This window comes from Monopterus albus, unplaced genomic scaffold (genome assembly GCF_001952655.1).
Source record: "Monopterus albus unplaced genomic scaffold, M_albus_1.0 scaffold66.1, whole genome shotgun sequence".
Taxonomy (NCBI): domain Eukaryota; kingdom Metazoa; phylum Chordata; class Actinopteri; order Synbranchiformes; family Synbranchidae; genus Monopterus; species Monopterus albus.
The window spans coordinates 885,299-899,854 of record NW_018127946.1 but is presented as its reverse complement, the minus strand read 5'-3'; the positions used below and the strand labels follow the sequence as shown (position 1 = coordinate 899,854).

The 14,556-nt window shown below is 41.2% G+C and overlaps 1 protein-coding gene across 1 annotated transcript in view; it reads right to left on the bottom strand.

Annotated features, from left to right (window-relative positions):
- Nucleotides 1–14,556, bottom strand: part of rnf220a (ring finger protein 220a) — a 188,729-nt gene that overhangs the window by 46,461 nt on the left and 127,712 nt on the right. Inside the window, 1 exon segment of the mRNA XM_020604525.1 lies at nucleotides 4,247–4,376. Within this exon segment, the coding sequence (XP_020460181.1) occupies nucleotides 4,247–4,376 (130 nt within the window).

Genomic DNA, 14,556 nt, shown 5'->3' with positions numbered 1-14,556 from the left:
AAAGTGGAAAATGAGCACTGCAGTAAAGTGAAACAAACACACAGATAGACAGGAGGTGAAAGAAAGAAGGCATGACAGATCGGCACAGAACACATATTAAAATATGCTGTGGTAATAAGGCGTATGTGTGAAGGGGGCGAGACAGCTGAGGGCATGTTGCTGCTTCAGACAAGTCACATTGTCCCATCGCATCATACAAAACTCTGTTTGAATTAACTAAACCTGAAGGACGGGCAACAACTCGTCAACTCAAAAACAGGAAGTAGTTGAAAAGTATAGGTGCAACAGGTCAGATGGTGGGAACCATTTTGTTGTCTGACATTTTTTAAGAAATTAACTGTGTGTTCATAACAACAACAACCTCTTAAGTTAAGTTAATTCAGATAATTACCTTATAAACAGAAAGCATTGTCCATGAGGATTGAAATCCAAGGTGACTAATTAATGATAACAAATAAATTATGTACTGCCTTGTAACATAATTATGTTTTCCAAATAAAAGCAAGGTTAAAGGAACACTATGAAGATTTAGTATTACACTTCCATTAAGTTACGGGCCTTGCAAGAGGCAGAAAAAAGCACGGTCAAAATGGAAACCACAGCAGCTGAGATATCACAACTTTGTGGGTCAGCGTCCAAAACCATGGTATTCTCATAGTTAAATGAAATAGCATCTTTTCTTAGTCCCTCTCTGCCTGCTAAACAACAATAGAAGTCATTATACAACTGGTCTCACAGTCTGAGTTGTACTCCTGATTTTCATGTTATAAACTGGTGGAGTGGCCCTTTAAATTATTAATGCTGAGATGTCAAAACAGAAGACAGCTTAAACTTGTTTTGATACATCTAATCAGTCACCTTAATGCAGAATCATACTTACTGTTTTTTTGAAAGTTAAACATTTCTGGATCCATTACTCCACAACTCTGGTGGAGTGATGCCATTTCTATAGCTATACTGCTATATATACCCTATATACATTTACAGCTATACTACAGTTACTACTTCACATTACCTGTATTACTTTGTTACCTTCATGAGGACTCATCATAAGCTTTACTGAGACATTGATGTCATTTTTATGTGATTTCAGTGAATCATTTGAATGGGACCGTGGATTTGTGTGATAGCCAACTTTGGGATGTCGTGGTAGACTGTCACCTCAGAACCTTTGCACCGTCACTGTTCAACAAACTGACAAAAACTAATAAACGAGCATGCCAACCAGAGAAAACACAATAAATAATTAGCATTATATTATTATAATCATAACAACAATAAGAAAAATACATTGAAAAAAATGAAACAAGGAACAGTTTAATAAAAGACTTTCAGGTTGCCTGATCACATCAGCTACAGTCATTTATCTGGGTCTCTCTGAGCTTTTATGCCACATTAAAACAGGCTGATCAGTAATTCAGAGACAATTATAATCTGTAAAACTGTCCACCCTCCCTAAACCTGGTTAAATCTGCATCAGTCTTACTCAAGCAAAGATCGACCGGGTGTGACTGACAGCCAGAGAGGCCCCCTGCCTCCTCACCCTTCACTCCCTACCAAAGAGGGACAGAGAAAAAAGAGGAATAATTCTTTGTTCAGGGGGAGATGCATGAGAATGGATGTTGGGAGGAATGATTGCTTTTTGCCTTTTTGTGTTGTCGGCTTTAGAAACGGGGGCTCCTCTAGTGGAGGCAAATTGATTGGAGGAGGAGGAGGAAGGAATTGGAGTATAAAGAGGAAGGGTTGATGGGGTATGTAGATTACTTTGCCCTCATGAGCCACCTGATGTGTACAGGGCATGATAGATTTCCATTTGCTATGTGTCTGTGTGTGTGTGATTTCCATGTTCATATGCACATGAGTAGCTGTGGCCCATGAACAAGCAACAGAGCTCCCGGTCGCAAGAGAGGACAGGTTGGCAGTTGTAATCAAACACACACTGACACACAGACACATACTTGTGTAGGGAGAACACAAAAGAGAGGAGCAGAAATAGAAAACAAATAGAAACAAACAGGAGGACAGATCTTTATAGCAGAGACCAGGCAGATGTGGCACACACTTCTCAAACACACGCACAGCTTCGTTTCCATACCCACAGCTCTTTCATTCAGCAAGCGCTGGGTGTCATTAAAGGCAGATTTGCTGCAAATTGGACCAAATTCCCACTGTCACTTCCAATGATGGCTGCTACCATGCAGAGAGTCAGAGAGGAGGAGAGACAGTATGTGTGTGTGCGCAATATAGAATGTGGTTGCTTTTGTGATATAACACACACAAACCCACAAAACTTTCTGCCTTTATTTTACCTCCTGCTCACATTTCCTCAAACATACATGGGTCACAATGAGACGTGTGAGTGTGAAGGGAAAAAAAAAATCTCTTAAAAATCTCTTAAATTTGTTCCATTAAATTTTTCTGTGTTCTCTTGTCAGTCCTCTTTCTTTCTTGTGTGTATGTGTAGGATGGTTTAATGGCCAGTAGCCAAATCAGCCAACCATGACGCTGGCCACCATCCCATCTCGCCCAGAGATGAGGTAATTTCCTTAAGAACGTGTGTGTGTGTGTGTGTGTGTGTGTGTGTGTGTGTGAGTTTTGAGCTTCTCCAGGCTTTTGCAGTCTCTCAAACTCCCAGAGGGAAGGGCAGACTACTAACCTTTATTAATTATTGACACGTGTACACACACCTCAACAAATCGCACAGTGATGTATGGCTTTTGTATTCTGTTCTATTCCATGTGAGCTGGACGGTTCATTGTCGACCTTGGAAATAGCAATGTGACTAAAGTCCCACTTATTTGGTTTTTCCATTTAGTTGATTATTATGATTTTTTTCTATCTTTGACTGTTTAACTTCTTCATCTGTCCTTTTCATAACTCTTTCCTCTGCCTTTTTTTTCATTATTTCTCAATCACTAAATATTTTTGCCATTTTAAATGATTCTTTTGATTAATCTTTGAGGTAAGAACTGTCTTGCTGCCTAGAAAAGTAAGAAATGAAAGAAAGAACCAACATCAAGTGTCTCAGTAAGGTGTTGGGCCACCACATGCCACCAGAATAGCTTCAGTGCTCCTTGGCATTGAACTGTAGTGGAGGATGAACACCATTCTTCCAAAAGATATACCCTAATGTGTTTGCTGATGGTGGTGGAGACGCTGTCTAACACGTTGGTCCAGAATCTCCCATAGATGATCAACGACAACAGCATATGAGTCACATCATTTTCATACTCATCAAACCATTCAGCGACCCCTTGTGTCTTATGGATAGAGGCACTGTCACACTGGGAGAGACTCATTTGGTCAGGTTCTTCCTTTTATTTGTCACCTACGTGTACATCCTTTCCAACTCACAAAGCCAGGAAGAATTACTCATGTTGACTCACTCACACTGAGGACAATGAGTTTAGCCCAGGTCACTGCTTTGGTCTAGAAAGGATAAAACTGTTTTTTAATATCTTAGGTTAAAGCCTCTAGAAAGAAGCTGAGATTAGGTCCTGAACAAATGTCTTAAGAAGAAGACAGGAGAGTGAGAAGAAAGTTTTGGAGGAAACAAGAAGAAGTGTGAAGAGGAATAAAGAGAAGGAGAAGACTAGACAGGACAGGATTGGGGGATAGAGACTTAAAAAAAAGGTAAAACTAAGGATAGTTGAGAGGAAATAGGAGGCTGGAGAGATATGGTATATTTTATACCGTGGTAGCACTGGGATATTGTCCTGGACATACACAGTAGGAGGAGGGGTATGGGAAGTGTAAATGGAAGTAAATGAAGTGTGATTTTCATGTGGGGTGATGTTCGGATGATCTGTTGCCCCGTTTCTCTGGGTTAATAGGGACTATCATAAAGCTGGGCTGCTTATAGTAGGTGGACACCGGGTCACAAACAAACACACAGGCCACACATTTATGTACACAAACACACATACACACACAGCCAGATGTGTGGTCTGGGTGAAATATGGATCCTAATGGTTGTGTCCCATCATTGAAAGGGCTTGGAGTTGATTTATCCATCGTAAAACAGCTCGTGCAACTGCCATGAGGAGAAGATTGGAGCAACAGTAAAATTGAGGTCACAGGTTTGAATTCTAATCCTCAAAGAAAACACTTAAAGTTGCATTGACAGCACATCTCAGCCTTCTAACCACGTCTGTCCATTTCTTATCACTGGATTTAGTTTTGATTTGAACTTCGATATGGCTGAATTTAATGTAAATGGCCATGTGTACACATTTCTAAAGCCTACCTTAGGCATATGGTAGCTAGCCTCTCTATCTCTGTCTCCATGTGTTCCTGTAGCTCTCCGGGCCTGAGCAGCACTTGGCAGATGGGACAGACTGGAGCCTGACTGTCATACAGGGACATCTTCTTTTTACCTGAAGACAAAATAGGAAGCAAGACAAAGAAAGAAACATCAGTATGTGTGTATAACAAACAAAAAAGCCCAGACATTTCTTGTTTGTATCTACATATGGCACCAGAATGAGTCTCAAATGAATTAATCTTTTTATTTTGGGAACTGCCACAAGTACTGCACGGATAAATAAATAAATCTCAGGGTTTCTCTTGCAAACATATTGTCCAGATCAGTTCACAAAGATAACTCAAATGTATCCAAATGTGTTTGAAGGGTTTTCATGCTACACATTCTCTGCAGTTGACTGATCTTTTGGCAGTTGAGCAACCATTTTAAGAATTCAGCACTGAGGACACATGGAAACTTTTGGTATTCTTTGTGTATTAGTACAGTAAGTAGCTTGAGCTGTAGTTTTACTGACTCAAATTACACACATTCACTGCATGTGTATTGTAATTCTGCATTATATAAATACACAAAATAGAACAGAGTGCTGTCCAGTCTCTATTGTGTAACATTCCTTTAAAGATGTGTCAGCCATGGATGAGATAATGCTGTTTGGAGTCTGCCAGCACTACCTCACTTCATTGTCCTTGATCAGCAGGGCACAGGGCGGGGTGCACCTGTACACATATGCCTGTGTTAGTGCATGTCATTGTGTTTCTGGAGGTATGTGTGGACGTTGTGTGTATTTCAAAGGGAGCAAAACAGTATTTGTGGTTGTGTGTGTGTGTGTGTGTGTGTGTGTGTGTGTGTAGTAGTAGGCTACTACACATCCTAATTGGCCGTACTGTACTTTGAGTTAGCTAAAAATATCATCTATTGAAAGTGTCCCAGTGCTTAATGTTGGAGGACACTTCCTAAATTTCCTGTATTTAATGAACCAAATGGTCTTTTTTTAGCCTGGCAACAATAGGCTCCACCTCGGCCAGGATATCCTGTTTGGACAGCTTGTCACCCTGGCAACAAGAGGACCAGGTAAGGGGACTCCCTTAGTCTTGTCTGTATCATTTCTTTCTTTTACACACTAACACACACACATATGCATACACATGCACTTGCAGCCCTCTGGGGATGTGCATCCTTGCTGACATACTGGTTTGTAAGAACAGTTTCTTGCAAGAGGACTCATCAAGAGACACCAAGTGAGACACACACACATAGACACACATGCTGTCTAATCCCTCCCTCTGTGTCTTTCTCAGAGCGTGAATGTGCATACCAGCCTCCCATTCCCCTGCACCACTACTTAGCAGAGCCCACAGCACTGGACACGTTAAGTGACTTTGAAAAATAGGTAATCGATTACTCTCTATCTCTCTCTCTGCCTCACTTTCTGTACCTATTTTTTCTTTTCCCCACATCTATCTCTCTCACGCTCCTTCTCTCCAGCCTCATCCATTTCTAATTTTCTGCCCCTTACCCCATTTATTTGTTTCATTCCTTTCTCCATCTCTTTCTTCTATCTCCTCCTTCATTATTTCTTTGGCCATATCTTTTCTCGTTCTTACTCACTCATCGCTTTGTCTCCATCCCCTCATGCCTGTTTATCCATGTTCCTCATCTCCTTTCTTTCCTTCTCATCTCACCCACCATGCTCCCTTCAGTCCAGTTCCCTTTTTTCACCTTGTTTCTTCATCTCTTTTTTTCAGCACCCCCCTTATTGCTTTGACAAGATAATTTGAGTCACACTGAAGCCGTCACCAATCGCCACAGCAAACAATGAGAGATCCAATCCCTGTCTGCAGCTGATGGGACTCTTTCTTTCCTCATGTAAACATGTACCTGGACGACATGGACATACGTACACACATATAGGCATTCACACAAACTAATGTCTATGCTTGATTATTTTGAGGTCAGAAGATGTACTTTCTTAAGTAAATGCTTATTTTCCACTATTTACCTTTCTGCATTTGAATGCTGTTAAGTAGAATTTGTGTGTGTGGATGTGACTTTCATTAGTATTATTTAAAATGACGCAAATGCACAAGTGTTACTAAAAAATAGCAACAATCAACAACAGGAAAGACTAAAGTGGGGGAATTTTGTGGTCTGTGAATTGAATGCCAAAACCAAAACCTGCCCATTATTCACAAACACACAGTGTTCACAACTAATTATACTTGCTGTGATGTGCACAGGTGAAAACAGGTGGAAAATCAGCAGTCAGCCATGTGATAGAATAGAACACAACTTTATTGTCTACCAGAGATTGAAATTGCTTTCACTAATAAGCAGCACAAAAAGACATAAATATGGAACAAATCTGATCACAAAACCCCTGAAATATAAAACATAGTTCAATTATAAACGTATAAAACATCTGAAAAAGGTTTTGAATGTAAAAGAAAATTTGTGGAGAAATATTTGCAGCTGGAATTGTTTTTTTTTTTTGTTTTTTTTTTGTTGAAATGCAAATTCCATTTACTTGGAAAACAATATTTCATATATTTTGTTTGTATTGGCTTCCAGATTTCAGAGTGTACAACCGATAAAACCTGTCCCACAACTCAGATTTTCTTCTTATTACTATGTCAGCACCTATAACCATTTAATGTGAAATGTTATTGCAAGACATTTTATTCAAATTTTCTAAATTAAAACATTTGGGATTTGCCTTTCATCCTTTACTGTATTCTCTCCTCTCTTCTTCAAAGCCATGTTTTTTCCCAACTTGTTTGCTGTCAGTGTCTTTCATCCTGAGTTGAAATCCTCACCCTTTGTATTTCTCTCTTTCCTTTTCTCCCTCTATTTTTCCCTCTCTTTGTCAAAAGCTCCCTGAGGGAAGTAAGTGATTGGAAGAGGTGAATGAACAGATAAATCCAGGGGAGGAGGAGAAGAAGAAGAACCTGTGTGCCTGTGTGTGTGGGGGGGTGTTGATGTGATGTGATGTTGCAGACCAGACTTGTCAGCACCTTAAAGATGATTAATGTTGGGGCAACACACACACTTGCGCGTGCTTCCCACATATCCTGGTTTGGACCTCACAGCTCAAACACACACATACACAGCCTGCGGCACAACAAGGGTGCATTTAATCTCAGGGAGCAGAGGGAAGGCACCAGAGTCAGATGGGGAGGTGGGGGGTGATGGAGGCGAGGAGAGGGCTGGACAATAACAAGGAAATAGGCCTGACAGGACTTTTTAGTGTTGAGATTCCTCAGTGAAATACCGGCTGGTGGAGGAAACAAGGGATGGATGGATGCATGGATGGGAGGGAGGAGAGAGGAGGTGTACATCTCTTTGACAGCCATGATGGAGTGTAGGTCTGATCTCCCCTAATGTGCCAAGATGAACTGTCTCATCTCTTCTTCACTGACTTCCTTTCCCTTCTTTCCTCCCTGTCTCAATCCCTCCATCTGCTTTTCTACTTCACTCGAATTCTCACGCCTCCTATTTCCCATTTTCTTGATTTCACCCTTTTGTTTGTCTTATCGGATCCATATCTCACTCCCTATCTAACCTGACCCATCCTTCAATCACTCTCTCAGTCACCAACACACCCTTTGCATCTCTGTCGCTTGAGCGACTTAATGGTGCTCACTGGTTGTTGTTCATGTCACAAAAAAATATGTCACCCAGTTGGCAGGGAGCATGTCCACTAACTTTTTGTATTGTCTGTCTAATTTACTTACTGACTGCTAGTGCACTGACATGTACAGTACTTTGAACTAACTAGTCTAATTCAATCCAGAGCAGCACTAAGGTTTTTCTAACTGTATAAATTTCAATCCATCCATATACAATCTATATCAATTATGCTGTAAAAGGCTTTGGGGTGGAGGTGGGGGGCTGATGCCAGCTGCACACCCTGGACAGGTCACCAGTCTATCACAGGGCTGATAGATGGACAACACCACATTCACACCTATGGGCATTTTAGAGTCACCGGTTAACCTAACCTGCACATCTTTAGACTGTGGGAGGAAGCCAGAATACCTGATGGAAACCCATACAAGCACCATGCCATCCTGTATGAATTTGTCAAGGGAATTTGTCTGAGAATCATCAATTTCCCAGCAACAAACTACATACATGGCCTTCCTTTGATATGCTGAAAACATAAAAATGAAATACAACAATGAATGTGTGCAAACAAACACTGGAAGTTGGACATGTAAACTGCAGATTGATCATTTCACGATAAAATGTCCTTTAATTATATTTTGGCCTCTCATTCTCTCTGAATAATTGATAAGCCACTAAATTGCCAATAGTCAATAATTGTGCTAAAGAATGGGAGAGCATTCATATGGAAGCTCTTAAATGATGTTTACCCATTATGTGGCCATAAAGAGGGGGCGTCAGACCATGCCACCATAAATCTTCAGAGCCCCACAATAAGCAACACCATTTTCCAGACCCAACCTACACTTATCACAAAACAACCCGAGCCCTGTCCTCACCCAAGCAAAGAGCAGATATGTGGCTTGACACACATCATCTGCATTGTATTTGCTCAGGTTAAGCGGTGGCTGGTCCAACTGGCTTGCTGGCAGTCACCTCTGAGAGCTGGCTCCGCTCAGTTGTCCAACCACTGACATTGTTCAACCAAGATTGTCTAACAAAAGAAGACTATTAACACTTTCAGTGAGTCTGCAACTATATTATCACCGACACCAATACAAGTTCTGTGTGGGTGTAGGAGCGAAGGCAGGTCTACAGGGTCATCAGGTGGGTGCCTTCTCACTAACCGGTGTCTCGTTCAGTTGGGCCCATGACACGATGATGGCTCAACAGTGTGTTCCAGTGTCCCAGAACCACCCCCCTCTTTGCCTGCACCCACACACCCAACACAAACCTTCATCTGCTCAGGCTAATTCAGGCTAACTGTTACCAGTCACTAGAACTAGCAAACATTTCAGCTGTGGTTCTAGTCACCAAACATTGAAAGTAGTGATGGGCAGATGAAGCTTCATGAAGCAATGAAGCCTTTCATCCAATTGGTACACAGCAGCGCAAAGCTTCTTGAAGCTTCATTTGCTCTAGTAGGACATCTACTGGACGCAACAATATCAGTTGGCATGAATTTGAAGTGTGTGGCATTTTGCAGAAAGCCTGTGAATTAAACTCAGCAAAATAAAGAAGTATGCAAAACATGTATATTGTAGTGATGGCAGTATACTGTGTATATATATATATACTGGTAGTATTGAAAATGATTATTTGGAAATGATTATTTACTGTCTCTAACTCTATCCAAACTGTCTCCAAACTATCACTGACCGCAACTCTCCATCAAACACCCACATTTTGAATGGAGCCTGGGGGGAAGTTTATATCGCTGTCAAAACTTGCGGCAAAATCCGAACCACTTCCTGAATCAGTCACGTGGTACAGCCGGGCAGCGAGGCTTCGGACGTCATCATTCTCAGCTCCTCCCCTAAATGACGCAAGCCTTGATACGCGCATCGCGGAAACGCCCCCTCCCCTACTCGGCACACGCTTCGAAGCCTCGATACAGAACGTCACATCACTAATTTAAAGTAAGTCACCAGATATTTCAAACAATTCACCAGATAACTAGCCAGACTTCTGCTTCCTTTTATATGTTGGGGGCTGGGGTGTGGTAATGTATGGCCAGGTGTATGGTTTTAAGACCAACACCTACAGCTCCAAAACAAATGTGGGTCCTATTTCCTGACTGCCCTTGTTATCAAATAATAGGACAGCATTAATTTTGGTTGAAGTTGGTTTTTACTTGACAGAAGGGTTTAAATGACAATAGTAAGTCCCTTTTTTATATATGTCGAACAAAAATAAGACAACAGTAGTGGACTTATTCTTCAAGATGCCGGAATTCCTGTTCAGGCTGGAGTAAATACCCCGAACTCGTAGACAGTGTTGTCTCCCCTGCCGTCACGGAGATTTGTATTTCCCTGAAACCGCATACTGTGCCAGTACGTACTGAAAGAGATGAAGTACCTACTTACTGACCGTTAAAACAGTAGGTACTGTATAGTATGAAGCCTGGTAGTATGAATGAGATTCGGACGTACTACATCCGCCATGTTGATACATCACGTGACATACGTTTTCATAGCAGCGTCTTCTTCGTTGGATAACTCCTCTCCCGGGGCATCATGGGATAGTGAAGTGTCCATCGTATGCACACTGCAAAATCCAACCGGAAGCAGTAGGTCATCCGGGTACTTTTCGCCTACTGTTTTTGGAATACTACGAATCCGGACATACTACTCGCCTCGCCTACTGCTTTTCGCCTACTATACAGTATGTAGTAGGCGGTTTCGGACGCAGCCTCGGTCTCTGTTTTTCTTTTTTCCCGCGGGACACTCGCCTGTCACACAGTGATGACGTCACAACAGATGCACCCTCATACAGGTGTGGGTGAGCACTGCATGTATACAACTATCATAGCGACACCCACTGGGCACTTACTCAACAACACCTTGCTGCACCAGGGAGAGTTTCATTTACTCCCCTTAGGAAACTGTAATTTTATTACTTGACCTGGCTACATATACTACATCAGAAACCACCCTGTTTTAGTATTCATTCCAACAAACCAGACAAACTTCCACTATGCCCTCATATTAGCTTGCTCATGCTAATACCAGGAAGTAGGCCTGAAGCCTGCTGCATGTATCAAAAATGTTTTTACTAAGCCTCCTATGTTAGTTTACTTCAGCTGAACAGGCGTAATCTTAAAATATGTTTCCATTTATAAGTCACATACCTATTTTTACTCCATTCACACACCTTTCTTCTGCTCCAGATCCACTCACTGGACCTTGCTGCGCTATCAGCTAGATTCCTCCCACTCTTTCATGCCTAACTCATCTAGCAGAGATACAGCTGATTTGGCTATAAATCCCCTACCTCCACGGAGTGGACTTTAACATTCCAGCAATGCTCCTCTGCTTCCATGGCTAATTCTGTGTATTTCAGTTTCTTCCTCTCATTAAGGTGTATGTACAGTGTCTTCCCAGGGAACAGTAAACTTGACAAAATACACAGTCTGCTGTGCTTTTCACCACAATACAGCATCTGGTCTGAGGTTAGTGCTGACTATCTCCTCAGGAACTATGAGCCTACATCTACTTTTATTTGCCAATCTCTCCCTGCCTTTAGCTGGCCTGCATCCTGCTTGTTCAAAATGACTTGCTTCCTGCCTTTTTCACCCTTATGTAAAAATAAAATCAGCTCTTGTTTCTTCTCCTCCTCCACTGAGTTGAACTCTAAGCGCCTACTTTGAGTACCTGCTGCTAAACATTTCAACACTTATGCCTACTGGTGTATTGTCCTTGTGCCAGGCTTGTTTTACAACCTGAGATGATGTGCCGAAGTGATGCTAGAACTGAACACAATGAACATGTTGGGTCTTCACCTATCCATCTATTCAGATTTTGGGGAGAAGGAACCGTATCATAAGACTGAATTTGATGCCAGATCATGCTTGTGTGCTCCATGCATTTACAAAAACCTGGGATTCTGTCTTTATGAAATGGGGGTGTCAATGAGCTTATTCCTTTCTAGGTAGCTCAACAACCTCTGGGCCGCTACACTGAAGGAAATCTTGCCTTCTACATTCAAAAGGCAAATAAGCCTAAACTGCCCTACTTCAACAGAATCTTTCTCCCTGGCGATAAAAATACCTCCCACTCTTCTCCATGACTTAGGAACAAGCCTCTTCCATGCTACTCTAATAAGCCTCCACAAAAACCTCAACATGTCTGGAGTGTATTTATATAGCTTAAAGGACACGCTATTAGGCCCAGGGGATGATCCTGCTCTTGCTCACCTAACTACCATTTCCACTTCTCTCAGTGCTGGTGCTTTGGTGTTCATAGGCTGTTCTACTGCCCCAGTGGGGGGCATATCTACTGGCAGACCTAGCTTCCTGTCCCTATCTTTATCTGCATGCATCTTTTCTAAGTAAGCTTCTAGTTCTCTCTTAGGCACTTTCAAGGTGCCACTTTTCTCCTTATTAAATAGTGCCTCGGTGAACTTATATGAACCCTTATAAAAACCTGCCCTTGCGTGTTCCTTTTTTCCATCTAGCTTGTCTAAACCTTTCTGCTCTCCTTAGATTAATATCAGGTTCTACAGTTTTAATATGTTTGTTATGAACTTTGATCAATTGTTTTACTGTGGTACATGTAATAATAATGCATTTATCTAACCTAAAACGCAAAGTGCATAAAATCATTTAAGTGATGTCCTTTCCCTTTTTCAAAAACTGGGCTTGCACATGTGATGAGGGGAACGGTATTACTATGCATGTACAGTTTTATGTGTTAAAAAGGATATAGATGAACAAAAAGATATTTAACTATTGTTGACATTTGTCATTTAGAGACAAAGAGATGTACATTACGTTATCTTACATATACTGATGTTGTAGACCCCAGAGAGGTTTACCAAAAATGTTATAAAACCCCAGTAACAGACTTACTGGGAGGAGTTGTGCAGCCTAAAAAGTATTATCAACATCAATCACAGATACAAAACCATAAGAACAGTCATTGTATTTAAAATGTTTTAGAGCAGGGGTCTCTGAAAACATATACAGAAATAAAGAGGCACACATTTTCTGAAAAATATCAGGTCATATTAATCAAGAGTGAAGGTTAAATGTGCTCCACATATAAATCAGTTTGACCTGACATAAACTGGACCAAAAACAGTGTATAGCACCCTAACATGTATTTCTAAAGCTCAAAAACAGCTTTCATACTCCTATACATTTTAATAATGACAGGAATTATCCACACATACACATACAACTTGACAGGCACTTACAGACACAGATGGTGAGGAGGAGCGAGGCAGAGACGACTAGATCATATGGAAGAGGGAAGAGGAGGAATTTATCCATCCCTTCTTTTCATGTGATGTTCTCATTTCACCTTCACCCGTGCTTTCATGCTAATATTTTTCCTTTACTTCACATCCTTAATTTATCCACTACCTGATCATTTATTTCTACATAGCTTCGCTCTGCCTATCATACTCACTCCCTTTCCTTACTCACTTCCTTATGTTATTATTCTTCTGTTTTTGTCCTTTCTTCTTCTCATCCCTTCCTTCTTTTAGTCCTTCTTTGTGCACCAATAATTATGTATGGCCACTATACTTTTAAAAATCTAATTAAGGTTTTAGTAGTGCTTTAGCTGATGAACATTTGTCAAATGTCAGCCATCATGAAGCACCAAATCCCTTTAAATACGTAAAACGTTATGTATCATCTTCCTTCTTTCTTAACTTTTTCTCCCCTGCTGCCCATACACACACCCTCTCTCTTTCTCTCTCTTTGTGCTTCTCATTGCCTCTCTCTCCCTGTGTTGCTTTAGTCCAGATGAAGTGGGAATCAATAGATGCTAGATAGTGCAGGCTCCCAGTCACCAAGTACAATGAGCTGAGGTAAAAGGCCACCTCCAGAGAGGACAGGGATTGTCAACTCAATACTTGCTCTCAATGGGACCAGAGATAAAAAACCATTTGGGGTGTCCTCATGGCTCAATGGGCTATGAGGTAAAGCATGTACGCACAACACTGTTGGTCCAAATCCCATTTAATGACCTGTATTGCATGTCATCCCCTCACTTTTATCTAACCAATCATTCCTGCCTCTCAGGATAAAGGAGATGCAGTGTATGTTGGACTGTTACTGAAAGCAAAAGTAAGAAAATCTGTCATGTACTGGTTGTAAATGGAATGAATATTGCATTAAAGCCATGCGTTGTTTTGGTTTTTTTTGTATTTTTTGATTAAACTTTACTTTGAATTAAGCCTCTTTAAACGATGCAAGCAGTTCAGTGAAGTATATGTTTGACTTGCTGTGAACTTGAGTATTTTCTATCTTTTAAAATATGCTGCAAGGGATTGAACTAACTTGTTAATTGTGCACACCATCAGCTAATGAGCACTGAGCATGTAAACCGGATTTAAGCACATTTAAGAGAAGGGCCAGACTTGTGAGTTGGCACATGCTTGAGGCTGTTAAACACACACCAGCACACTTGCAAAACACAAGTGTATCTTCCCAAATGGAATAACAAAGTGTTTACATGCAGAGGCTGTTTTTCTGTCCTTGAGCAACTGTCTTCTCCTTGTGTATGTGTGTAGAGACACACACTTCTATTCCCCCTCTTTGTTGTTCCCCTAAATGAGTTTTCTGACATGCATCAAGTGTTTATGCCCACTACCTTTCTTTCCCTTGTCTTCCCCTCTTC